This window comes from Zalophus californianus, chromosome 15 (assembly GCF_009762305.2).
Source record: "Zalophus californianus isolate mZalCal1 chromosome 15, mZalCal1.pri.v2, whole genome shotgun sequence".
Lineage (NCBI taxonomy): Eukaryota > Metazoa > Chordata > Mammalia > Carnivora > Otariidae > Zalophus > Zalophus californianus.
Window position 1 is genome coordinate 32,959,577 of NC_045609.1, and position 27,313 is coordinate 32,986,889.

Consider the following 27,313-nt stretch of genomic DNA (forward strand, 5'->3'; position numbering starts at 1 on the left):
TTGTGTCAGATGGTAGATGGCAAGAGGAATCCCAGCTTTGCCCCTCACTAGCTGTACATAACTTTGTTGCTACCAAACCTCTGAGACTTAGCTTCCCCGTCTACAAAATGGGCATTAACAACAGTATCTACGTCACAGGCTGATATAAGACACTCCCACTGATTGAGTCCACCCTCTAGCCCTCCCGCAGCCCATGAGTCCTCTGTTTCTAAAACTACAGGTTCCCACAAGCCCAGCAAGTGACCCAGTTCCCAGAGACCTCTGTCCCTGTCTCCACCCACGTTCTCCATCCTGCATGCTGGGAGCAGCCCCTTGGCGAGACACATCTTTCCTCATTCATCCTTCCAAGGGGACTCCTGAGCCTCCAAGTCTGCCCTTGCAGGTGGCTGTGGGAAACAAGGAGGGGCAGAAAGCCACCCCAGAAGGTAGGGATCCCTTTCCTTAGGATATGTTCTAGCCAGACGGGCAGAGCCGGCCCTGGCTATGAGCTGGCAAGGGCGGAGGGGGCGAACTTGACATCACACAGGGCTTTCACTGTCTAGAAAGCACTTCCACAGGTTATAAAAAGTAATCCTTGTGAGGTGAGTTCTTCTCTCCCTCTGCCAGATGATTTGCCGAAGGTCATGATTCGCAAGTCCTAGGGCTAAAGTTGAGAGTGCTAAGAAATTGAGAGCAATATAAATGTCCAAAAACAGGAAAATTATTAAATTCACTAAGTACATCCACATCATGGAATACCATGCACCTATTAAAGTCATGTCTTCCAGTGATTTTAATAACGTGGGGAAAGGTTCATAGTAAGTTAAATGGGAAAAGCAGGACATAAACTGATCTCCGCTCCGCAGTATAGGTGTGTTCACTGGCGTATATACAAATACAGACTGCACGTAGATTGGTAATAATACCAAAAATCCTTCTAAGTTGCTCTTGGTTCTCCCCTCAGATCAGCCCCCCCAACCCCCCCCCCCGGGGCTCTCACATAGGAAGGTGCATAGGGGGAGAATGCTGACCATGTGTCTGTAGCTGGGAGCACATCTGAGGATGTCATTTTTGTAAAAGATGACACCAAGGGAAAGAGTATTCAGAACATCGCCAGGGGCTGGTGTTTATAAAGTTTTTATTTTCTGTTTTCTTAAAAATAACATTTGACTTCCTTTATGCATGTGTGGAGTGTACTTGTTTTCTTAGGCTGAGTAATAGGCAGATAAAGACAACACGAGGCAGGGTCCCCAAGTGGAGGGGGGGCTGGGGTGAGGGGCTGGGGGCACAAGGGAAAGGGAGAGGGTGGGGTGACTCACGGGACGCTTGAGTGCCCATCAATGCACATACACGGTCTAACACTTTGTTTTTCGATTTTTTTAAGACATCTAAAATTACTGAAAGATACGATTTCAGCACTGAAATATACAGACGGAAATCCAAGCACTTGAACACAATTCTTAACTCTAAGCTCAGTTATTGCACATCACACAATTTAAGTAGGCTTCAGGCTATAAAGCAGTTTGCTCTGCTTGGGACTTCCTCGGGATGTCTCGAGTCTCCTTTTGTACCCCCAGTGTCTCTTCCCTTTGACCCCCGCCAGCCCACAGCCTCACAATGATGGCGCCAGGTGTCAGCAGAATAGCCATTTGTCCTCCCCAAGGGCTGCGGTGAGGCTTTGGTGAAATGGAGGGTTCCCATGTGGGTCCCACCCACTCAGAGGTGAAGTTGGAAGCAGACAGAGCTCATGAAAGGCGCACAGGTGGCCACCAACCCCAGGTGGGCCGGTGTGGGGAAGGAAGTGTGACCACTGACCACCTGCAGTCACAGCACCAGTTGGACAAGAGGGGGCCGTCATGATGCCCCCTGATGCCCTCATCAACTTCACCTTCCTCTTCCTCCTTCCTGAGCTCGAATGCCGTGCCTCCTTCCCCATCACCCTGAACCCTCTGAGTGGTCTCTCAAGGCACATTTGTTCTCTCCAACTCCAACTCCGCCATCTTAGACATACCCATCTCTCCCAGCACCCGTGGGTGAGGAGGCCTGGGGCAGCCACGGGCAGCTCCGGAGCCAGGCAAGAAACTGCTCTTCAAATTTGGTTGAGCTCTTTTCAACAGAGCCCTAATTCCACTGCCTGCCTAAACCAGGGGAGAGAGGATATCCATGTAGAGGGACATGGCAGGAGCTGGGTGGCAGGCAGCTTGGTCAAGGGCATGAATCCGATGAGCCAAGGAAGGCCCACCCTGCAACCCTGCTCACGAGAAAGCCTGCAGCTTGTCTGACAAGAAGTCACTTAGAGGCTGTCAGCCCCCTGGGAACAAGATGCTTTGTCCTAGCTCTGGGGGCGGGGGGCTCAGTCTCAGAGAGTGGGGTGAAAAGCAGGGTGGGGGCTTCAGAGACAGGGCAAGGCTGGACCCCTGAGTCCCACCAGGGTCTAATTCAACGCCTTTTGCTTTCTTTCTACAACATATTTACAAGGTCATAAGAAACGTGCACAACCAGAAGACCCAGAGACACAGAGAGAGCTTGTGCCCCCAGGAGGGGAGGGCAACAGTGAGAGAGGGGTGCCCCTTCCTCCCTGCCCCCTCCCCACCCCGGAACGCCCCAGCCTCCTCAACAGCTGCTCCCAGTGACAGTTCTAGAAGCCTCAGCTGGGGCAGAGGGAAGAGACAGACAGACTCCAATCCTAGCGAGAGCGGGAAGCTTCAAGTAGCTCAGAGGGGCGGCTGTTCAGGGAGCAGAGGGCGGTTCCCTGAACTGAGCCAGGGCCAGAGGGAGGAGGTGGGAGGGCAGGGAGGGCCGTGGGGGGGGCGGGAAGACATGAGTGGGGGGTCTGGGACAGCGCGACACCCTAACCTGTGCTGCGGGATGAAAAGCAACACCCTAACCTGTGCTGCGGGATGAGAAGTGGCTCATGGGGCTAGCTGCGGTTTCGCTGTTTTCCCCAGGACAGGACTGGGAAGATGTTGACTCCAGGGTGCAGTCAAAGGGGCAGACAGGGTGAGGTTCTTCCATAAGGTCCAACAGACTTAGCAGATGCTGCAGAAGCCGGGGAGGGACAGGCTGGAGCCTTGTCCAGGGAGCCTCGCCCCGGGGGCCCCCACACAGCCACACTCCTCACACCCCAGGCCCCTGGGGCGGGGGGGGGTGGCCCCCAGGCTCTCACACACATTCACACACATACTGCCGCTCACACACACACACACACACACACACACACACACACACACACACACACACACTGCACTCACCACACACAGAAGGGCAGCAGAGGCCCAGGTCCAGGTTAGAAATTCTTCACCCAAAGTGTTAAGGAATTTGCTTCAACAGGGAGAATGGCACAGATTAGGAAAGAAAACAAAAAGAAACCCAAAACATGTGGCCCGGTCTCATCCATCCTGGCTCCCAGCTGGTAAGGAGATTTGGGGGAACGGGGAGGTGTGGCCCCAGTCCTGTCTCCTCTGACTTCACAACTCCTGAACACTTCGGAGCCCACAGAAGCCCCTCCACTAGAGCAGCCTCAGGGGACCCTCCGAGGGGTCAGAGGGAAGGTCCTGGCGCTGGCAGGGGAGGGGGATGGAAATGGGCCTGGTGTCGCCCTCTGGAAGAGAGATGGAGAAAGATCACGGGAGGTGGAGCTTTTCACTGCTTCTCCCTCCCCACATCTCAGGGACAAGCTTCCCATTGGTCTGGATGGGAGAGGAGGTGGATGCACACCCCCACCCCCACCCCCACCCACACCGACACCCACACACCTGGCTAAGACCCAGTGTCTTCACCTGCGGCCTCATCCTCAGGCTCCCAGGAGGGCCCGGGGGACAAGCGCAGTGCAGGAGCCCCACAAGGCCAGGCAGAACCCACCTGCATAACCACCGCCCACTGCCTCCAAGGGAACAGCTCAGACCAGGCCCCCACCTGAGGCCCACAGGAAGGGGACAGGCTGTTCAAGGGTCTGGCACTCTAGGGCTACCCAGCCTCCACTCCCAAGAGCTCCTGCCAGATCGGCACTCTTCTTCCTCCTCCCTCTGCTCCACCCCAGCAGCTTGGCGGCCAGGCCTTCCCCTCCCCCAGCCTCTCAGCTTCTGCCACCCTTGCTCACACGGGCTTGGGTTAGGAAAGCAGAGTTTCTCTGGTGCTGGGGAGTCCAGCACAGGGAAAGGGCTCACTGCAGTGGGTGTCCCAGCCCATGTCATCAGAGGCTGGTGAAGGTGTCCCAGCCACACTGGCCCGGCTCCAGGAGGACCCCAGCCAGCAGGCAGCTCCCTGCCTTCCCTCCTCTCTGCAATGGGGACACCTAAAAAGGGGGGTGGGAGAGGGCAGACAAAGGCAGTAGGAAGCAGGGCTGGAAGCAAGGAGGAGCAATCAAGACAAGAAACCCCAGTCAGGGCAACCCAAGGGTGTCGGGACAGGCTTGGAAGGGGCTTGGGGACATGGCGGGGGGCATCTCATTCCGTCAGTTTTGACCTTGTGGTGGGTGTATGTGTGTGGATGTGTGCACTTTAAAACCAACAATAAATGGAAAGCAAACAACAAGGAGGTCTTTGGAGCAGTGTGGACCAAGGACACATTTGTCAGCGCATGCCACACGCACACACGTTCACACGTCCTGGCCGTGGAGGCCGCACGCGTGCCACGCACACTCACACACCCAGTCCTCCCCGCTGGAGCCGGGGTCCTTCCAGCTGTATTTTCCGGACCCATGCGTAAGTTGGCTGCTTCTGTCCCGGTCTCTGCCGGCCCGTCCCCCCCGGCCACCGGCACCCTGGCCTGCCACGCCTCCCCGAGGGCCATCTACCAGATATAGCCTCCGTCGTCCGCCTCGCCTGCCTCGCCCTCCTCCTCCTCAGCCTCCTCGCCTGCTTCCTCTGTCTCCTTCTCCTCCTCATCCTCCCAGCCGACACCACTCCCAAAGTCCCCCGAGAAGCCCACGAGGTCGTCTGTGAGGGGAACAAGCCGAGGGGCAGGTTAGGACCCCGGGGAGCTGCCTCTCCCCCCTGCCGGCAGGGAGCACCCAGCCAGGCCCCCCCCACGAGCCCTCCCAGGGCTGGTCACGGGGTTGGGGGGGGGGGCGCCCATGCTGCCGCCGGGCCCTTACCGCAGTCGGGGCTGCCGTGCGTGCGGGTGCCTGTCAGCTCCAGGCCCAGCTGGTCCACGCACCAGCAGTCACCCCGGCTCTGGTCACACTGCATCTTCCGGTAGTAGCCGTCCTCATCACAGCTCGGGATGAAGCTTCCTGAATGCGACAGGAACCAGCAGGGTCAAAGCAGGCGCCTTGCGGCGTGAGCTCTTCGGAGAGGTGGCCCTGGAGCCTGGGGCACGAGCAAGGGTCCAGACCCCACCAGAGCGCAGCCAGCCCAGGTACCAGCCAGCCGACAAGCCCAGATGTCCAGGGCTGGGCGTGAGCATCTCCTCTGGCTCGACCGACTGGAGCCGGGAAAAGCCGCCTCCCTGATGTCACAGTGCTCAACACCCTCGCTCCTGCAGCTGATCCTGTGGCCGGGCTGTTGGCTCTCGGCAATGCCCGGGCCTCTCCTCTCAGCCTCAGGGCCCACCCGCTCTCCCTCAGGCCCTGGAACTGCGGCCCCTCTGCCCACCCGACAGACTTCTTCGGAGAGCAGACAGAGACTCTGCCCCTGCAGGGAGGCGGGTGAGACACACATCGAAATTGATAGTTCCGGGCACTACAGGATGGGCACCCTGAGGCCCAGTGAGCACGCTCAGGGAACACAGACCTGAGAGGACTGCCTCCAGGAGGGACGAGCGTGGCTTCCTGGTGGAAGGAGCACTAACACCCATCCCCGAAGGTCACCGGGCTCTCAGTCAACAAGGCTCTGTGGGGTGGTTCCGGCATTGTGTGGGCCCAGTTAAATACCAAGCTGTTCTCAAGTCACCACGAGGCCCCATGGGATCTGCCTTGTGGCCCTCTGCCCCCTCAGCCACCATGACCCAGCCATGTGGGCCCTTCCTTTCTGTTTCCCAAGAACCTTGAGCTTCCTCCCGCCCTTGGCGGGCTCCTTCTCATCTCTCAGGTCTTCCTTTGAACACCAGGTCCCCCAAGAGGCCTTCGCACACATGCAGGCTAACTTCTACCCACGGTGTTCTCCCTCAGCACTATACGGACACAAGCCACCGTGGGTGGTTCTGTCTTTTTGGTGTGTCAACCTCTGTGTTGTGTTTTCCCAAGTAGCCTGTGTGCTTTCTGAGACCAGGGACCAGTCTGCCTTGCCCATCAGTTCCGACCTGGGCCGGGTCTACAGTTCCCTCTGGGGCTGACGCTCAAGTATTTACTGCAGACATGAACATCTGCTACGGAGGGCACTCACCTGACTTTTGCACGTTCCTCCCTACTGAAGTGAATTGAATGGACGGTTCTAGGAACCTTCCGTTATCCCCTTATCCCCTCCTCCAGCCGCAGAGTGGATGAGCACTTGAAACACACTTATTAAGCGGCTGCTTGGGAGATCCTGTCTTACCATGAGGATAAGAGCAGGAAGGGAGTTCCCTTTCCCGTCTTCCTAGGCCACAGCCCCCTCTGGGTTCAGCGTCTTCCATAATGCCCCGGGGTTGGAGTCTCCAGGCCTCAGGGGGACCCTGTGGCACCCCTCCCCTGCCTCCTCCAAGCCCAGCCCAGCCAGCCCCCTCACCTGGCTTCTTCTTGGAAGCCTCCTGGATCTGGATGCGCTCCAACTCCACCAGGCAGGGAGGCTCTGCGGGGAGAGAAGCAGCCTCTGATGGGGGCCATCCCATAGTGCTGGTCAGACTCACAGAGTGGCCCCCAAGGCTTGGAAGCCCAGGCAGGAGGCTCTGCAAGATGAAACACCCAGGCTTTGATTTGGGGAAGCCCCACAGTGGTAGTGGGATGCACGGATCCCTCCGAGTTCCCAAAAATTGACACAGGGGCTCTGCAAGATAAAAAAAAAAAAAAGCTCCAACTGGGGGAGGCCTTTCCATGGCTGTGGCATGGGCTGGGGTGCCCCAAGAAGCCCAGGGCTCCCTGAGATGTTGGGGATTCATGGGATGAGGGCCCAGGATCCAGAAGAGGAGGTGGAGTGCACAGATTCCCCAGCGGAGAGACCCAAGGGGAAACATAAGACCAGAGGGAAGGATAGACAGAAGCTCAAAAAGAGGGGCGCCTGGGTGGCTCCGCCGGTTAAACATCCAACTCTTGGTCTCAGCTCAGGTCTTGGTCTCAGGGTCATGAGTTCGCGCCCTGTGTTGGGCTCCACGCTGGGCATGGAGCCTACTTAAAAAAAAGAAAAAAAAAAAGAAGCAGCCGCCCAGATGTAATTACAGTCAAATCTAACTAGCCTGTCGCCGTGAGAAGTCCCTAGCCCTTCCCAGCGAGAGGCCTGGCTGACGGTAAAATGAGATCAGTCCCCAGCCTCCTGCCCAAGTTGGCTGCTGTACAGAATGGACAGAATGAGCTCCAAAGACCTGGAAGGTGAAAGTGCCAGAAGGCGGGGCAGGCGGGGTCCCTAAAAGTGACCTAGACACCACACACCGGCAGATGGATTTGTGGTTGACGTGGTGCTCTGCACCCAGATTTTCTCCGTTCACCCTCACAACAGTCTCCCACACAGGTGGTATCTCCCAAATGGGATGAAGAAACCAAACTTGGAAAGATTCAGCGCCTTGCCCCACGTCCCGAACCAGCCTCTGGTGGAGGCCTTGTGGAAGGCTGGCCCTCAGGCCGCGGAGGCTGTGCCGCCTCCACCACACGACGGCGGCAGGAACCAGGCAGGACCCCTGAGGCGGAGCACCAGGGCCTCCCCTACCTCCAGGCCGGCCGGCCAGCTGACCCCCGGGAACCTCAGTTTCCCCACTGACGATGGTTGCCGCCCGGCCCGGATGGTCTCCGAGCACGTACCCAGCTCTGGTTCAGGATATAGAAAGCTAGCAAATGATGTCCTATCTCTAAGGCTGATGATCACAGATTTGGGGTAAATCATGTGAGATGTGCCCAGAAGTGGAATCCTTGAGAAGCCAAGAGAGCTTCAGAGCTGTAGGACCCAGCAGCCCTCTCCAAGGCCCCAAGGGGCCCTAGAAATGTCACATTTATAGTTTTAACTTTCCCAACGTGCATATGCTTCAGGACCCACAAAATCTGGATCACTGAGGAGCTTGCCAAGGAATGGAGTTAAAGTGCTGGTTTTCCTAGGCTCCAACAGATGAAGCACTGGAGAGGGCAGGAAGCAGGTGAGCTGGGGGCGGGGGGGGGGCAAAGAGGGGGCGGGGCCGGTGATGGGTTGGGGCCAGCAAGGGGCAGGTGGTCTGCAGTGGGACCAGGGGCCAGCCAGGGGCCACACTCACTCTCCCTCCAGAAGCAGAAGCACCACTCAGCAGTGGAGACACGGCCGTCCTTGTAGGTGTCGCAGGAATTGAAGAAAGGGCGGATGCAGACCTCATATTTGTCCAGGTTGATGGCAGCCAGCTCGGTCTGGTCCAGGAAGAGGTCAGCACTGGTGTCCAGCTTGGAGAACATCCAGCCAATGGAGTCCTTGCAGCTGGCCCCCAGGCTCTTGTCCAGCCCTGAGGAGAAGGCCAGGTTCAGGCACACTCAAGGTAAACCACTCCATCCATCTGTCCACCCATCCCTCCACCTCTCTGTCTGTTCAGGGTCAGGGTCAGGGCAGCTCAGAATGTAACTCAAGAATGGCCGAAGGTTGATCCCTCTGCCTCTACACAGGACTGCACCTAAGCCATTCAAAACCCTGTTTGGAAAGCCCTTTAGGGAAGATAATTTCTTGCCTTCTCTTGGCTACCCATTTTAGGGTTTAAGCTCCTTCCACCCACTTGTAGAAGTTCTTCCAATAGCTAACCCAAACCCCTCCTGTCTAGTTGAAGCCTTCTTGTTGTTCCAGGGTTTAGGCCCTTTTCGAGGCCCTGGATTCCTGGAGAGAGGGGAGGGAAATGAGACCTGCCAGGGTGTGGCAAGAGGGAACACAAGGCAGGCTGGCTCAGGGCACACCTGTCGCCCCATTGCCCTCCCTCCACCCAGGCAGAGCAAGCAGCTTCTGTACCACTGGCCAGGTTGGCCCCACCGCCGGCCGAGCCATTTTGCTTGGCGTTCTCATGAAGGAGTTGGAACCAGTCCCGCAGCCGGTCCCCCAGGTCAGCCAGGTCTTGACCTGTGCAGGTCTCTACAGTCGGCAGCAGAATGGGGAGAAAGGGGTGTGGGTGAAGGTGGGGTTAAGCACAGCATGGTCTCAGCTTGGGATGCTGCCCTACAGGCCAGACCCTGGGCAGTGGTCAGGAGGGAAGGGGAATGAGAAATCAAAGGCCCCCTCCCATCCTCTCCCATCTTCCTCCCCCCGCAGTCCCTAGCACTAAAACCACACAGCGCATGCTCCCTATACCCCACGGGTCCTCAGGCCCGTCCTTGTTTTTGCCACTTCTCCCTTCCTGCTCTGTGAACCTCTCTTAGCATCCCAGAGCCCTGAAGGAGGCACTCCAGGAGATGTTGGCAGGGAGGGCTCCCCCAGCCTGGCTGGGGCCCAGCACCAGCATTACCTGGCTTGCTGTCGGTGGTGGAGGGGGAGGCCTGCTCTGTGGGGCAGGGGCAGGGGCCCTCACATCTCACGGTCAGCTGCTTGCTGCTCAGGCAGGCCTGCTGCTCCAGCTTGCACTGCATGAGGAGAAAGGTTGGGTTGTGTGATTGGGGTGGGGCTCACCCATGGCTACTTGTAGCTGGGGTACTTCGAGCCTACCAGGCAGCCACATCTGACAGGAGGGACAGCAGGTACCTCTGGGGGGCCGAAGGTACATAGTGTTGGGGGGACAGCAGGCCTGGAAAGGGGTTCCCAGGGATACAGGGGCTCCCACGAACCCTGGTCTGCACCAGCTTAACATCTCTGCACATTTATCTTGCCCGGGACACCAGGCTCCCCCATGCCTTTACCCCCACCCACCCACCTCCCTATTGAGCTGCCTCCTGGCCCTCTGGCCTATCTTCCTTCTTACCACAGTCCCTCGGTCCCCAGGGAACTGGCTGCGGGCCCCTCCCTCCGTGGTCTTTCCACGGTTACCTCCAACGGGCTTCGCCCAGCTCTCTGGACAACAGCCGCTGGCTCTCTGCTCACGCCTGCTAACTCCCTGCCTTTACTAAAAACCCTCTGCCACAGCTGTTTGCAGCAGCCGGCCTCGGAGAGGGTCTCATCCACTCCTTGCCCTTAAAGTGTCTTCCCTGGTCCTGTCTGGTTCATCCCCGTGGGATGACAGCTAATGAGAAGGGGTCGTAGTGTTTAATAGTATCTCCCTTGGTCCCCGGCAGCTCAGCAGAGAACACGGAAGCTCAGAGAGGCCCAGGGACTTGCCCAAGGCCAAGGGGCTGGGATGGAAGCCAGACCTCCTGATGACCTCTACCTCCCCGAAGGACAGCTCTGTGACCCTCAGAACACAGCTTCCTGCCCAAATCTTGCTCTGCCCTGGGGCTGTGTGACAGCCCTCTTCTCCTCCTCCCTCTCCCTCCTGCCTCCCCAGTGCAGCTGCTGCTGCTTCTTCTTCTTTTTTTTTTTTTAAAGATTTTATTTATTTATTTGACAGAGAAAGACAGAACGAGAGAGGGAACACAAGCAGGGGGAGTGGGAGAGCGAGAAGCAGACTCCCCACTGAGCAGGGAACCTGATGTGGGACTCGATCCCAGGACCCGGGGATCATGACCCGAGCCGAAGGCAGACTAACGACCGAGCCACACTGCGCCTCTGGCGCAGTCTCTCTCCCCTCCCGGTGAACTTTCCCCTTGCCCACAGCCTGTGAATCTGTGACTCATAAATCTGCATGTCACCCCGAAAGGGTTCCTAAGCCCTAGAAGCCAACCCTAGCTAACAGTGCCCTCCAAAAACCAAGCAACTCCCAACCCCTGGTGGCTAGCAGAAGCATTCACAATTAGCACCTGCATTTCTATGGTCCTTTAGAGTTTATAAAATGCTTTCCCGAATGTCTCACTTAACTTTCATAACAAGCCTATAAGGTAGGGATTCACTCCCCCGCCAACCACCATTCCCTCCCACATGGTTGTCTCATGAAGGATTATTTTCTCCTGCCCCAGAATGCCTGGTGCTTGCTGGTAAACACCATCCCCTCTGGGTGGAAATCTGCCTGTGGAAAGCTCCATTCATCAACCCCCAACCCCGACAACTGGGTGACATGGCTCCTTCCTTCCAGAGCCCTGGGTACTTTCTTGACTTACCTCACTTGCTCTGACTCGCAGTTACCTGCCAACCTGTATCTTTCAAGACCCACTGCCCACCTGCACCTGTATCAGGCCAGGGGCAGGGTCTGGCTCCGACTCTCAGACAGCCCCAGCCCAGGGCTCAGGTATCCCTTCTATGGTCGGCCACACCGCATGCACTGACCGAGGACACCTGGCCTGTGTCAGCACTGGGAGCCCCCTGGAGGCCCTGGTTCGTTGTCCTCTCTCCCCCGCCTGGCTTCTGGTGTCAACCCAGCCCCCCATCCCACCCCCCACCTGGGGCCAGAGCTCCTCACCACCGAGCTGTAAGTGTGGCCATCGGAGCCACAGACTGAGGCGAGCGGGGCCATGTGACAGGGCTTGCAGATGGTCTCTTTGTTTCCAGGGAGTTTCGGGGCAGGCTGCTTGATCCTACAGGAAGACAGGGATGGGGAGGGCATGGGGGGGTGGAGGCAAAAATGAGAGAGGGAAACACAAAGGGAAGGTTCAAGAGACTGGCTCCAACAGGAAGCTGGCCCTGGTGATCTATAGCACCGGCAGCCTCCTCCCTGCCCCTGCCCACCCTCCCCATCAGCCCTAGCCAGACCCTCCTCCGGCTCCTAAGGGCGGATGGAGCCAACTGGGCAGGGTGCAGACCCCCAGCTACCCCTCTCCTGTGGTTACCGAGTCCAGCAGGGCCTTCAGGCAGCAACTCCGGGTCTGACTGCAAGACTTAAAAAGGAGCCGCACCTTGCATAAGGGGTCACACCAAATCAGAGGTTGCAAACTGACGGCCCATGGGCTGTATCTGGCCCAGAGACTCATTCTGTTTGGCGGCCAAAGGTGTTTGGCTTTGAGTTATTCACCAAGAGTTCACATAGAAACCTGGATTCCTGGAGAGAGGGGAGGGAAATGAGACCTTTTCCAGGGGTCTGGATCCTGGCAGGTCTTGTCCTTTCCCTCCTCTGCAAGCCTCAGGAGCTACAACCTTAAATATTTCATTAAGTCGTTGCATGTCAGAGCTGGAGAGAATCTCAAACTATCTGGGCCAACCTATTTGACTTACGGATATGGACACTGAGTCCCAGAGAGGAGAGATGCCTTTCCCTGCGTCCCACACTGCTTGGTGATGGATCTCACATAGTGTGGTGGTCTTAGAATATGTCTACAGATTCTTTGACACTCCTCCCTTCAACAGATGGAGTGTAATTCCCTTCCCCTAGAGACTCGCTCCTAACAAAGAGAAGTGGCAGAAGTAATAACGTATGATTTCTGAGACTAGATCATAAGTGACATTGTGGCTTCCTCCTTGTTCTCTCTCTCCTTTGGATGCCTCACTGAGGGGAGGCCAGCTACCATGTTGTGAGGACACTCAAGCATCCCTATGGAGCGAGGTCTATGACTAGAACCAACAGCAATCCAGCCTTCAGGTGACGCAGCCCCGGACAGCACCTTGACTGTAACCTCATGGCAGACCCTGAGCCAGAACCATCCAACAGAACCACTTCTAGATTCCTGACCCTCAGAAACTGAGTGAGATAATACATCTGTTGTCTTAAGCACAAAGTTTCAGGGTAGGTCATTTTGCAGCAACAGGTCACTGCCACATAGGAGACGATCAGGCAAGCCCTTGCTATTTAAGCAATGCCCCCAGAACCCCCCACTCCCCAAGGCCCTCACCTGTGCTCCAGCTTCTTGCGGCTGATGCACATGGCCCGCTGGTAGCCCTGGGCGATGCACACCTTGTGACGGCTGCACTTCACCTTCTGGCAGGGGTCCTTGGTGGTGTCCAGGGCTGCTGGGACACAGGGCCAGAACACAGGTCACCTGAAAATCAGTGCCAGAGAGCCCAGGAAGCCCCCAGCCCCCCTTCTGAGCCGAGAAGCTCCTCTCTGCAGTAGCCCTGAGAACCAAAGCTCCTCGGCTCCAGAAGCCCCACTCCCATCAGGGCCCGGCTCCCACAGAGCCCCCAAGGCCATGGTTGGCACGTGCCCTTGGCGGGTCTCAAGGGTTCACGGGTGTCAGTCATAGTCCCTCACCTGGGAGGGGCACGTTACCTTCGTCTCCTTGCTGATTGTCCTCCCAGTTCTTGATGTAGTCATCCTAAGGAAGGACAGGGCGGCGAGGAAGAAGGGAAGGGCTGAGAGTTAGATCCTGGAGCCGAGGCTCAGCTCCAGGGCCAGGAGGGAGGAGGGCTGGACCTGCTCCCACGTGCTAACTGCCATCACCCCAGCCGCTGCCCAGATGACCCCTGGCCCCCCAAGCTCTGCCAGCAGCCCCCCCAGAACTCTATCCCCCTAAATCCTTATTCCAGCCTTGCCCACATGTTCCTTACCCCTCCATCCCATACTGAGTGCTGCAGGGAAGAAGTCAGGGAGAAGGAGAAGAGAGGAGGGTGGGGTGTGGGGCCCCCCCGGCAGTACTCACCTCCACCTCCTGAGGATCAGGCAGCAGCAGCAGGCCACAGGAAATGGAGCAGGAGGGGAGAAGGAGATGGGGATTTTAGTGTGACGCCCACCCTCAGCCCATGTGGTCCCAGCGCTCCGCAGGCCCCATCACGTGACCACAGGCACTGGGCAATGCTCTCTGATTGCTGTGGTCCTCTAAGCTCTATGGCCTCCCACTGGACGACAGTACTCCTGTGTCTTCACTACAGGGAGCTTAAGGCCTGGGCCCACTCAGGGCTGGCTCTAGGAGCACGGGAGGTGAGGCGCATGACTTTGAGAGGGCAAGGTCCCATCTCTCCATTGCCCTGGCCCGACCATTAGGACAGATGTCTAAGGGACCCATGCTGCCTGGGAACAGTGGTTCTCACGCCTGGGCCTTAAGTGTCCCAGAAACGCCCCGCCCCCTCTGCCAGGGTGCCTCTCTTGGCAGTCCCCTCCCCCACCACCGGCCACCCTGTGAGTGCAGCGAGGGCGGGGGGCTCTCTTCCACTGCACGGGGACTGTCATTCACTCAAGGTCTGACTTTGCTGTAGGGGCCGGACAGTGCACTGAGAGAAAGGGGGGCCGCGGTTCCTCCCAATGTCGCTGGTTTCCGCGGCTCCCATGGTCCAGCTGCAAATCCTCAGATTCAGAGGATCCCAGGAAAGCCCTCAGAGATCATCTGGCCCAGCCCCCTGTGTGTGCGGGAGAGGTCAGACAGCCCAGAGGCAGGAGGTGACCCACCCCAGATCCCAGTGTCTCAGAACCCCGGTCTCCAGACGCCCAGCACAGACCTCCCTTTTGGCCACAACACACAGTCTCCGAGACCTAAGTCACCCGGAGACACCTGCTTGCCCTGCTCCAGCCACAGGGGCCTCCCCGGGGCCCACGACCCCGCCGTGGCCAGAGGCAGAGCAGCTCACACCCAGCCTAGCTCCCTGGCACCAAATCCCCAGCCCCCTCTGGTTTCCCCACTAGCCCTCACGGGGCAGAAGCGGCTGCTGACAACCAGCATACAGCTCCCAGGGCGCTCCAGGTGGAAGCTCCACCAGGCAGGCTGGGGGATGGCCTCTCGGGACTGCAATCTGGCCGTGCCAAGGAGCCAGCTGCCGGCCTCCTCTGCATGGGGCTCCAGGAGCCGGGGGGTCAAGGGCCATGAGGAGCCCCGTGCAGCTGCGCCCTTCATCCTAAGTCCCAGCCACCCAAGGATCAGGGCTGTGCAGGGAAGGGAGGCAGAGGCCACACTGTGGAGTGGGGGTGGGAGTGGGAGGGGGCCAGACACAAAGGAGGGCATCGACAAGTGCTTTGAAAGCCCAAGGGCTACAGGGCCACTGACATCTCCCCTGGAAGTTGACAAGCATCAGAGGAACAGGCAGGGACAAGGGCCTTTATCAACACGGCCTTCTGGGCAAAGGCCAGGAAGGGGACAGGAACAAGCAGGCAGTGGGCATCACACCCAGGTAGAGCACGCCGTGGCCACGAGTGTACCCTTGTGTGTGCATTCGTGAGGGCCCCAGGTGCACACATGCACACCCATGGGCACATGTTCTAAGGCACGTAGATGTGCAGGTGTGCAAGTCCCATCTGTGAGCACGTGTCCATATGCATGCACGTGTGTGAGGAACTGTACACACTGGGTGTGCGTAGGAAACAAGGACACTCGAGGCAGCTCACCCAATGCCAGATGGTTTTTATCCAGAAATGAGGTTAACAAAGCCCACTTCTGTGAGCAGCCCCCAGTTTTCACACTTGGGGGCCAAGGCCCTCCCTCAGGCTTGGTCTTCTTGTCTCTTCCACAGAGAGAGAGAGGGTGAGGCAGGGCTGGAGTGGAAGAGGAGGGCAGACAGAGCAGCAGACCTCTCCCCACAAGGGGCTCGCTGCACCAGCTCTGCCCTCCCTGTCTTGCTTTCATGTGTGTTTCTGTGCATCTCTTCGTCCATCTCCTCTTTCTCTCTCTGCTAACCCTTCACTCTGCCCGGGCCTTCCCCCGCCACCACCCCAGCCCCTGACGTGTCCGAGCAGCCCTTGCTCCCAGGAGAGTGGGAACAGCCAGCCAGAGAGGAGGGTAAGGAAAAGAGAGGGCCCGGGGTCACACAGTGCCCACACTCCCCTTCCCAGCACACCTTGGGCAAGCACCTTGACCTTTAGGAACTCAGCACCCATCTCCTGAAACTCCTCGGAGATTAAAGGTGCTGTCTCAGGGGTGCCTGGTGTCCAGAAAGCCCTCACCTAATAAAAGCTGTTATAGCAGAAGAAGAGACCAAGGACTCTTGGTGGAGGAGTAGGAAATGGGCAGGGAGAGGCCCCATGCAAAGCCCCTGCATGTGGAAAGGCAGAGCTCCCCGCTCCCCGCCCCAGGGACAGCAGAGACCAGCGCGGTGTGAGGAGAACCGCCCTTGAGGTGTCCCTCGGAGAAGGGTGACGAGGTCCTGTGGGCAGCATGGGGGCAGAGCCCAGGGACACATTTAGGAGCCCCTGAGGTCGGGTGTGGGCAGGCACCATCTATAAGCTGAAAAGGAGGTGTTCGTTGGCAAGTGTGAATAATGCCTTTCAATGCAATGGTGTCTATTTATGGCACCCGAGTGGGCTTATTAGCAGTTGTGACAAATGGTCCCATAAAGGCACTAGGGTCTTCTCAGGAAACAGGGGGCCTGGTTCTGTCCGCGCTCTGCTGGCCATCGATCATGTCCTCCCCTGAGAAACAAGGATTCGGAAAAGCCCACGTCCAGTGCTCTGGAGCGAGGGCCAGGCCAGAGGGAAGGTGGGTCCTGGGCTGAGAGCTACATTTCTGGGCAAAGAAAGAGCACATCTATTTTACCTGGTTGGTTTCAGCCGCCATGACCACCTCCTGTGCCCAGCGGTGCTCCACACAGTGGTCCTGCAGTGAAGCAGGCAGGACCAGTAGGATCAACCCCATAGAAAAGGAGGAAACTGAGGCCCAGAAAGGCAGAGCACCTGGCCAAGGGTCAGAAGACAGATGAAGAGCCGAACCAGGATTCCTTGGCTGACCTGGCCTGCATAGCAGAGGACTCTCTCACTCAGAGAGGAACAGTCTTGCACTGAGAAGGGGGTGCAGAAGGGGTGGGGAGCAATCTGCACCCAGAGACCGCTCTCAGCCTGGCTCACTCTGCGTCCTCGGGCTGGAGAGCCCTCCTCTGTGCCATGTGGATCTCAGCAATGGCTGCACAGGAGAATCACCTGCAGAGCGTTTCAACTGCCTGTTGCCCAGAGCCACCTGAGCCCAATGGCACCTTCCGGGGATAGCGCTGCCAGAGCTCCCATGGGCCCCGGCCTGCTCTCAGGGGCGGGGTCCTGCCGGCTCTGCATCTTAGGTCTCAAATGCTCTCATCTCTTCTGGCATCGTCACCTCTACCATGGGGCCTCGGGGAGGAAAAAGAGCAGCTACTCCCTCCCTCTCACACAAAGCAGATGCTCAGTGTGCAAGCCACAGGCTGACTCACTGGAACCCGGGCTCCCGGCCTTCTCCCCTGGAGAGCTCATCACAGCACCCTCTCCAAGCTGACAAGAGTGAGGCCAAGGCTGCCCTTATCATCCCCACATCCTGTCCACCCCACCCGGCTCTCCGGGACCTGCCCTCCCCCCATCAGGTCCCCTCCCCCTCCCGCCTTACCAGCGAGGGCCTCAAGTCTGTGATGTCCCCGGGGGTCTCCCTGTCTTTTGTCCTCCACACCCCTGCAGCTGCAGGGATCCTTCCAGACACAATCCCGACCTTAAAACCCTTCACTGAATATACTTCACTCTCATTTTTGAAAAAAATCTTAAAGGTTAGTAGGTACAAAGGATTCATACCAAAATGTTAATGGTGATTTCCTCTGGGGGATAGAAACACAGAGAATTTTTACATCTTTCTGCCTTTTTCCAATTCTCCAAATTTTCTAAAGTGTGAACATGTTTTACTTTCTATTTTTTTTAAGATTTTATTTACTTATTTGAGAGAAAGAATGAGAGAGAGAGAGAGCCCATGAGAGGGGGGAGGGTCAGAGGGAGAGGCAGACTCCCTGCTGAGCAGGGAGCCCGATGCGGGACTTGATCCCGGGACTCCAGGATCATGACCTGAGCCGAAGGCAGTCGCTTAACCAACTGAGCCACTCAGGCGCCCTACTTTCTTTTTTTTTTTTAATTTTTATATTTTTAAAAAAAATTTTAAGTAAGCTCTAGGCCCAACGCGGGACTTGAACTCACAACTCCAAGATCAAGAGTAACATGCTCTACCGACCAAGCCAGCCAGGTGCCCCAGTGAACACATTTTACTTTCTAATGAAGGGGAAAAACTACAATAAATGTTATATTTAAAAACCCTCACTGGCGCACCTGGGTGGCTCAATCGGTTAAGTGTCTGCCTTCAGCTCAGGTCATGATCCCAGGGTCCTGGGATTGAGTCCCGCATCGGGCTCCCTGCTCGGCAGGGAGCCTGCTTTTTCCTCTGTCTGCTGCTCCCCCTGCTTGTGCTCTCTATCTCTCTCTCTGTCAAATAAATAAATAAAATCTTAAATAATAATAAAAAAAAAACCCTCACTGGTACCCTGTCACCTACAGAAGAAAGTCCATCTTCTCCCGATCTGTTCCTGGCTATGCCAGCCCCATGTCCTTCCAGTAGAGGCTTCAGCATGGCCAGACCTCAGCACAGCCTTCTTCCTCATGCGGGATGTGTATCTGCATCCAGCTCCAGGACTTCTATTCATCTTTCAAAACCCAGCTCGGGCATCATCTTCCCTAACGCAGCCCCAAGCCCAGCTTTCCTTCAGGCCGATTGTCCCACTTACGTCACGCAATGCTGCTGCTTCGCCCGATTGAGACAGCCAGTTCCTGGAGGGCAGACACCCTATAAAATTCATCCGTCTATTCCCAGCACCTAGCCCACAGTAAAAATAATGCTGATAACAGCCAACATCTTTTCAGCAATTACCATGTGGCAGGCATTGTGCTGAGCACTTTATATTCATTGGCTCCAGTACTCTCTACAACAACCCCAAGAGAAAATTACTATTGTTATCCCCACTTCTCAGATGATAACACCGAGGCTTGGAGACGTGAAGTGACTTACGCAGGATCACATGTCAATTGCACAGCAGAAGAGTATCAGCACCCCCAGAACTGTGATTCCAGAATCTGTGTCCCTAACCAGGGCTCCGGGCTACTCCATAAACCCATAAACTTTAGGGGATGAGGAAAATCCCAGGCCAGGGGCTGGACCCAGAGGTCTGATCCCAGCTTGGGGTGGTTCTGCCCACCACACCAGCTCTGCTCCAAGCCCTCAGCAGGGTATCCTGGAGCCAGAGGAGGGGCTGGCTATGGGGGGGGAAAGACACCTGGACACTGCCTTCTCCAGGCGCTTCCCAGAAACCCCTTCCTAAGCCCCTGGTTTGGCTGGTTTGGAGCTCACCCATCTCCTGCTTTGATCTCTGTGGCTCAGCACGGTTGCCATGGAGACGGGGCCCACTGTGCCAAGCTGGGGGAGAGATGGTGGCAAGTGCGCAGGCCTAGCAGGGCTTAGGGGGCACATGCTGGGTGTTTCCAAGCGCTGTTTACTTCCTGTCATTTTAATTAGCACCCAAATCACCGGCTCACTTCACAGCTTGAATTAACCCAATCTCTCCCAGCCTCTCCATCTGCTGAGGAGGATGGGACCCTGCAGTGATTGTAGCCAAAGAAGAGCAGCCCCTCAAGGCCCTGATTGATTGGACTAAGAGCACCTGGGCAAATCCCGCTGCCTCTTTGCATCACAGTGTGATGGGGAGACTCACTGTCCGGAATCAGGGCATGGGGTCCCCGTTTGGCCTTGCCTCTGCCAGCAAGTCTGCAGGCTCCAGTACTGCCCTGGCCGGACCCCCAGGCCCCACTTCCTCATCTATGAAACAGGCTGACTCCCTTGCCTTCCTCCCTGAGCTGTGGAGGTACCCAGCGCAATGTCTCAGAGGACTGGATGAACTATGAAGCTCTAGACTTTCAAAAGCCACAAAACTGGACCACTGAAGCCTGGGTTCTTTGGCACACACGGTGGGAGCCTCAGGGAGGGATGGGCCAGAGGCACTCTGGGGTCTCAGGGTCATCAGGGCCCTCCAGTATAGACTTCTGACATTGTCACCAAATGAGACAGAGGCACACCAACAGGACTAGATGTTCATCATGAGACTTTCAACAGAGCACAACTTTTGCAATCTTGCTATGGCATTTCTTCCTTTTTTACTAGATCAAGAACCTCTAACAATGGAAATGGGCCAGGCCTCTCTCAACCTCTGAAAGGCCCTGTGCCCGGCATTATTTTTGCCTCATTTCTCAGGCGAGGGAGCCTCCAATGGAGCCCAGGCCCCTGGAGAAGGACCAGGAGTGGGGGCACTTGTGGCTGGGGCCTCTCTCGTCCCTCCCTGCAAACAGCCAGAGGAGCATGGAGTGAGGAGCCCAGAAAGGAATGGGGAGGGGCCAAATGGGGGCCATCTAGGCTCCTTCTCCGCTGAGGACTGACACCTCCGTCACACACCCAGGCGGAAGGCACCTTGAGGAGGCAATGGCCGCCGTGTGGAGGACGTGAAAACAGGGGCAGTCGTTAAATATTTGTCCCCCTCTGGGAGGGGGTGGCAGACGCTCTGGGTTAGGCCTGCACAAACAGAAGGAGACAGGCATCTGGGAGACTCTCAGTCTCCCCCCCCCCCCCCCCGCCACCCAACCCCTTGGAGGAATTTCCTTGGAGGGCAAAAATGTGCTTATCACTCCCAGCATGCCATTGGCTCCCCCTGGCCTCAGGTATGCAAGCAGCAATGCCCCCATTCCACGGGCTTGACTTCTCCACTACTCGGGGCATCTCAGCCACCCTCCTCCCCACCCTCCTTGGGTTTCTGGTTCTAAGCAGCAGCCTCAGGGGGACATAAAGGGCAGAGAACAGGGAGATGGGGCCTGAAATTCTATTCTGAGTTGCCTTAAGACCTTGTTTTCCCTTCTGGAACATGAGTGGGGAGGCAGGATTTAAAGCCCAGATTAAGAATTTAAACCTCTGCGGAAACACAGGCATGGTGTGGGGAAAGAATCCTGGGCTGAGAAGGGAGAAGAGTTCTCGGGTGCCTGCACTTCTCTGGGTCTGCATCTCCATCTGGAAAAGGTAGGGGCTTAGTGCTGCTGAGGCTGCACGGTTCTACTCTCCCAGCTCTTGCAAACCGAGAACTCTGAGGATAGGGGGGAAAGAACCTGAGTAAGTTCAGACTCTTCTATGTGCTCCAGCCTGTGCAAGGGAACACGAGCCAGGGGGTTGCATTCAGGCAGGGGTAAGACACTGGCCACGCCTGGCTTGGCCTTCCAGCTGAGTGAAGCCTTGACCTCTTTTCTGATGATGAAGGGAGTTGGAGGGGCAGGATGCCCTGCCTTGGGGAATCCGTTCTCCACCTGCAGGAGTCCTGTGCTTACCTATTCCCAGGCCTGATGGGTGGATGGATTGCTCCGTAGGCATATTGAGGATGAGTGGGAGGCAGAAAGGGGGAAGCTGGCTGCAGCCAGGCCCAGGCCCACAGACACAGGGGCAGAAGGACAGCGAGGGGACAACCTTCCTTCAAGATGTCATTCACTCCCTTATCCTACAAATGAATCACTGGAGAGTCAGGGTGCCAGGGTTCTAGTTTGACTGTCTCCACATTTCAGCGTCCAGAAAGAGGAAGAGATCTCCCCAGATCACAGGACGAGTTAGTTGAGATCCCTTCTGGCACATTCCATAATGCATGCATTTTATCTTGAGCGCCTACAGTGTGCACACACAGCCTGTGCAATGCTCCAAGGACAGGGAGGTAAGGTACACAAGTAGTCTCTCCCCAGGTCCTGCCCTCAGGGGCTTAACTATGGGAGGAAAGTGATAAGCACACATTAAAATACCAGTCAGAGCACTCTTCAGATACAAGTACAAGTGTAAGTGAGGCCACGAGGCAGCACTAACGTGTGCCAAATGACTTTCTGACCAATATATACCGCAGGAACCCTGGGGAGGGGGTTATACCTGCAAATGAACGCTGGTTGAGCCCTTAGGAGCTAAGAGGCTGTCCCATTTCCAGAACCACATCACCCTACCTCCCGCAGCTGGGCCTAGTGAGCTACAGTGGTGCATCCACGCCCACAGAAGACCATGTTATACCTGCAGGGAAACCTATGCAGGGTAGGATAACGATCTCCTGGTGTTTGCCCCAAGATGCCATTGGACCCATTCCTCAGCATTCCCTGTCTCCGGCTAATATATACCCTATCCTGATTTGGTGCTGCCCGCTGCCCAGCTTGTGGAAGGGGTGGGGGGGTATATCTGCGGGTGAAGAGGCTGTGGACCGGCTCTAGTACCATCTTCCTGCAGTCATAGAACGCTAAGGGCTCTGTAGAGGCTTCTGTTTAGCCAGCCGATTAAGCCCCTGGGACAATCAAGGGCCAGAAACGTGAAGTGGCTCTCACAAGGTCACACAGCTAGTTCTGTCCTCTCATGAGGAAGACAAGCTGAGTGTTCTCCCAGGGCCCTTGGGGCATGGGGTAGGCTAGAGCTCTTGCAGTCTTCCAGACAGCCTCTGACCTTCTGGAGAATGGGAGGGGGTGGTGTTGATCTTCCACCCTCTTCAGCCTGCCTGGAAGGTGAGAGGACCACACAACAGCCTCTCCAGGGAAAGAGTGCTCTTCCCTCCCTCTCTTCCCAAGGCTGGAGCCCTGCTGGGTGTTCAAGAGTCCCTCACCATGCTGACACGGCTCTGGGAGATGCCAGACCCTCCAAATGGGAGAGGATTCAAAATCAGAATGGAGGAGGATGCCAGGGGAGGACCCACCTTCCCATCCCCAAGCCCCAATTATGGAATTCATTCTGACCCAGTTTGGGGTTCTTCTCACGCATCCACACTTATAAACATCTGTGCCGCTCATTCCCACACTTGCGTTGGTTTGGGTGTGTGGTATGGGGACAGGGGAGGGGCAGGGAGAAGGGAGCCCCTTTGTGGCTAAACCTTGTTACTGGCTTACTTGGTGATCATAAAAATCTGAGAGTCATGAGTAGCCAGCAGGCACTACTCTCCCCGGCCAGCCCCCAGGATCAAGGTGAAGACCCTCGTGCAGGGGAGGTGCTCAGACCTGCAGGGAATGAGTGAACACACATCAATGTCTTTCTCATAGAGACTGAGGCGCAGTGGGGGCTAGCCCCAGAGATGATGGTCCATCGGGTAGCTTTCTGTGGGGGCTTGGGGCTGGGGAGTCCTGCCTGAAACGGATGCCCTCCAGCCCTGTGACAAAAGGCCTCCCATGCTGATGCATCGGTTTTGGTCTCCTTGCCCACCGGAGAGGGAAGGCGACGTACCTGGCATCATGTGGCCAGCCAGTGGCAGGGCCCAAACCCGCACCCAGGCCTTCCAGCTCCCAGGCCAGGGCTCTCCCAGCACACTGCACTCTTGCCTCTCCTGGGTAGAGAACTGCCTTCAGGGTGTCGCTAGGGCAAGGGGTGGGGAGCAGCCTGGTGGCGGGCTGCTGAAGACACTGAGGGCTTTGGCCCACCTTCCTAAGAGGTACTGCTCCAGCCCAGGGCAACCTTGAGGCTCCAAGGGCACAAGCTGGGGTAGACTTTGTTCTTCAGGGTAGACTCTTCCTTCCCATTTGTCCCTAAGGGTTAGGCCTCGAGTGCCCTGAAAAGCAGAGTTGAACCAGATGACCTGGATTCAAACCCCAGTTTGGCCACTTTCTAGCTATTCGGCCCTGCAGTATGTTACTTAACTTCCTTGTGCCTTCGTTTCTTCAACCGCAGAATGCATGGATCATGACAAAATGATAAATAGGGTGGTTGAGGGGCATGAGAGACGATACATGTCACGTGTTTACTGCAGGGACCAGCAGCTGTAAGCCAGCGCTCACTGCAATCAGTGATTCAACGTACGTTAACTGCGTGCCTCCTGGGGGCCAGGCACCATGCGAGACGCCCGTCAATCTCATGAAAGTTTAATGGAAGTGGAGTACAAAGTAGGGAAGAAGAGCCAAGAAGAAAAAGAACATTCACTGCTGCCTCGCCCGGCTCTTTGGAGCCTGCCCGGAAGAATGCTGTGTAATGGGCCTGGCTCCTCTCACATGCCCGTCTTTATCTACGAGGCCCTGGATGCTCTGTTCTGAAGACCTGCAGTCAAGTCCCACCCGGTTCTGCAGGGAGTGAAGCCAGAGATAATAGCGCCGGGGAGCAGGCCTCTGAAAGGCCCAGGCCTGCCCAGGGGAGGGCACAGCTAGATCACAACCTCCCCCTCTCCTCTGGCATGAAATTCTCTCCTCCCTGGCATGAGGCACTGGGCATTAGAGGAAATCTACCCCGGCACAGGATGCACAACCCTGCACCCACTGGAGGGGAGGATTACTCTGCTGGTAAATCCTGCCTCCCTATAATCCTAGTGCTCAGAGAAAGAATGCTAAACTCAACACCCCCTAACCAGCTCAGACCAATTCCAGGTTGGAGCACCTGCCCACGGTTTCTTCCTCTTCTTCGTCCTCCTGACTTCTTCCACATGATGCCCTCAATCTGCCCCCCTCAATTCAGTCTGCACCATTTAATGAGACATGCCCCTAACCTACAGTAGTGACTCCTCCATCCTATGCCCCAAGAACATTCCACTCCTCTTGCCTCCCTTCTACTCAGGCAAACTGGGGGCCTGTGCCATTTTGTGGTTATGAACAATGTTCTGGTGCAACCTGGCAGCACCTTAGAGGTTCAAAAGAACGTCCATCTCCCCTTTGAGGATCCAAGGAACATATTTTCAAGAAAGCTAGCCTGATGAAATGTATATAAAGCCCTATGCTACTGTGCCCAACTAGAGGGCCTTCGGGCTTTAGAGTAGTAAGTGGGGCGTCTACTAACAGAGGAGGGATGAGAAGTATTGGCAGAGTCCCTGTAGACAGTGTGAGCACCGCACAACTCCAGGGGGCACCATCACATTGTGGCACCTCTAGAGTTGTGCAATGCAGTGGCTCTGAGGTAGCAGCCTCCTGCCCTTCTGCCAAAGCTGCCAATGGATCCCCAGAGCCAGACCCTCCTGCCCAGCCTTCCCTGGCCTCCTCTCTCCCTGACTCTGTCTTCCTGCAGCCAAAGCTACCTTAAATGGGGTTTTAGAGGACATCTGCCCTATAAAAGCCTGAGGCCACCCAAATTAATACATGCCCTAAAGCTTTCCATGAATCCTGTGGGGTCAGGCCCTGCAGAATTTATAATCTGGTGCCTTTCTTCTGATAAACAATGGGAGGAAGGAGGAAATGACTGGCACCAATGCAGGGAGACAGGTGGGCAGCCTTGTGCCAGGGGGTCAAGCAGTCAGTTATTTATCCTCACCTACAGAGTTGGCTATTGGAAGCAGGTGGAGAAAGGGAGATGGGGAGGCATCTTTATTTTTAAACCTTTACCGTTCTGATAAGCATTTCTTTTCCCCCTGACCTTCACCAGTCTCACTTTGGAAGATCAAACAGCCAGTTAGTCAGAGGGAGGCCTGGACCGGTGACACATGGATTTGGGATGGACCAGCCTGCTGCCGCCCCCTCGCTGCTCTGGTCGGGCTGCTTCCCAGGCAGCGGCAGGAGACTGCAGCTAATCTGTGCTGGGCCTGCAGGGGCCTCGGAAAAGGCCTTACAGGGACTCCTGCCTCCCTCGGTGGACCAGCCGTGGGTGGGGCAAACTGCCTACTCTGGGGCCCAGGCCCCTCTGCCCCAGATGACTTGGCTGCATGCGATCCTTTCTGATGAATTACCACCTACCGGTTAGACTTTGAAGAGAAACTGTCACTTGTCTCACGATAACAAAAAGATCCATATCTCTGCCTTTTCCCATCATTTGGCTGGAGAGCATATGAAGTATGTGTGTTTTAAACACATTTCTAAGGAACTTCTGGATGCACACAATTTAGGACGTTCTTTTGAACCTCTAAGGTCACGGTGTGGCCAGTGTTGTACCAGGTGGGCCTGATGAGGGAACTTGGCAAATGAAAAGTGAGAACTGGAGTCCTATTAGAGGCTTTCTGGGAACTGGCAGGCATCTGAAAGCACTAGGTGGCCAGGACCAGCATTCTTCTCCTCCAGTGCATCCGCATCCGGGCCCATCCTCCACCTCACACCCGGCCCCCTTCTCTGGGTTCCAGCCACGCCCTCTGCTACCCGCCCCCCGCCCCCAGCTCCTACTTCTCCCTTCTGGGAACGCAGCCTCCGGTTTCCCCTCTGATCTACAGGTGCTCGTAAACAAAGTGCTGCAGCAAGCCCGGCTAGTCCGCAGCCGCCTCCCCAACCCCCACTAGGCTAGGTTCGGCCCAAGGTTACGCCAGGGTTCGGGCAGGCGTCCCTGTCCCCAAAGGGACCGCAGACCCAGCTCCTGGGCTTTCCCTTCTGCTTTTCAAGCCCACCGGGCTGCGGAGTCTTTCCTCTGGATCGGAGCTTCTGCCTTCTCTGGGCCCGGCTCCCCCACGAAAGGTTGCTCTTGGAAAACCAACCTCCATGAGCTCGCGCCACTCTGCACGGGGACCCCAGATCTGGCTCTAGTGGACACCCGGAGGTGGCCTCGGCTATTTTCACTGCCGTCGCCTGCCCCCAATCATGGACACGCCTTTCACCATGTCGCCTAATGAGGACTGCTAGGACACCTCCCCCCATCCCCAACTCAAAGCTCCAGCCAAGGGCTCTGTCCCCTTCTGTCCTCCCTCCCCCAAAGCCCAAGGTGGGAATAGAGGGCACTCGCTCAAGACGATGCTACCTACCCGCGGGCCGCACCCAGACCTGCCCGTTCTGCAGTGCCCCGTATGTGGAGCCTGCAGCATCCACCCAGCTGGGGGCAGGCCTGGGGCCTCTTTTTTTTTTTTCCACCAAAAAGGAGGGGAGCCGGTCGGGGGTTCAGCCGCAGCCAGGGCCCCCACCCCTCCCGCCCTGCACCCCCACTTGCATCCCGCGCCCCTCTCCGCGCCCGACCTGCAGTGGAGACCGCGTCTGGAGCGCGCGCCCCCGGAGCAACTCCTTGCCCGGGACTCGCCCGGGGCGGCTGTAGGGCTTGGGGTCCCGGGCCTGGGGGGGTGGTCTCGAGGAGGGGGCGCCGAGCTGGGCCGGCGACGGCAGGCGGGAGCGGGTAGGTGCGCGTTGTTTACTCTCGGTGCGGTCAGCCGGCTGGGCTGCGGGGCGGGTGGCTGCGACGTGCCGCCACCGCTCCCGGCGCCCGGGGCTCCGCTCCGAGCCTTCCTCCCCAAACCCGCGCCCCTGGCCCTCGCGGCCCTGCAGACTCACGTCTCGAAAGCGGTTCCAGTGCTTGATCTTGCCGCTGTACTGCGAGATGGACGACAGCCATTGCTCGTCCTCCATGAAATTGCCGGGGGTCTCGCCCTCCTTGAGCCCTTTGGCGTCGCCTTCGGCCAGGGCGGCCGCGGCGAAGAGCAGCAGGGGCAGCACCAGCCGCCCGCAGCCCGGGGCGCGCATCATGGTCAGGGTCCGACCTGGAGGTGGGTGGGGGGTGGTCTTGACTTCTGCAGGATTTTAATGTCCTTCTTCCCACCCCGCGGTTGGCGAAGCAAACGCCGTCGTCTTCCTCCGCCCTCCTGCGGTCTGACTCCGGTGACAGACGGATAGTGTGGGTCGCGGCTGAAATGTGACCTGGTTAGGAGATGCACTTGTCTGAAAAAGCCCAGCGCTGGACGCGGAGAGGGAGAGAGAATCAGAGAGGCTGCGCCAGCAGGGGCCGTGTCTGTAACTGTAGCATCAGCATCACGTTTGACATCATCAT

At 57.1% G+C, this 27,313-nt stretch overlaps 1 protein-coding gene across 2 annotated transcripts; it reads right to left on the reverse strand.

Moving 5' to 3' along the window:
• Positions 1-1,100: 1,100 nt before the first annotated feature.
• On the reverse strand, positions 1,101-27,313 carry SPOCK2 (SPARC (osteonectin), cwcv and kazal like domains proteoglycan 2). Of its 2 annotated transcripts, none has more exons than XM_027596190.2 (11): positions 26,821-27,313; positions 13,577-13,585; positions 13,207-13,252; positions 12,830-12,944; positions 11,467-11,581; positions 9,490-9,604; positions 9,000-9,119; positions 8,290-8,508; positions 6,624-6,686; positions 5,075-5,212; positions 1,101-4,916 (listed from the first exon to the last, which is right to left on the reverse strand). In XM_027596190.2, exons 1-11 carry the CDS (start codon positions 27,010-27,012, stop codon positions 4,771-4,773), a joined length of 1,278 nt encoding a protein of 425 aa, XP_027451991.2. In that variant the 5' UTR covers positions 27,013-27,313; the 3' UTR covers positions 1,101-4,770. The 2 variants fall into 2 exon arrangements, with proteins under 2 accessions (XP_027451991.2, XP_027451990.2); XM_027596189.2 differs by having other exon boundaries at positions 12,830-12,947.

Excerpts from the sequence above, each read along its gene's own strand:
- SPOCK2 (XM_027596189.2), bottom strand. The coding sequence starts at position 27,012 with ATGATGCGCGCCCCGGGCTGCGGGCGGCTGGTGCTGCCCCTGCTGCTC. Across the intron at positions 11,582-12,829 it reads CGCAAGAAGCTGGAGCACAG|GATCAAGCAGCCTGCCCCGA; the intron begins GTGAGGGCCTTG and ends GTCTTCCTGTAG. Across the intron at positions 9,120-9,489 it reads CACCACCGACAGCAAGCCAG|AGACCTGCACAGGTCAAGAC; the intron begins GTAATGCTGGTG and ends TGCCGACTGTAG.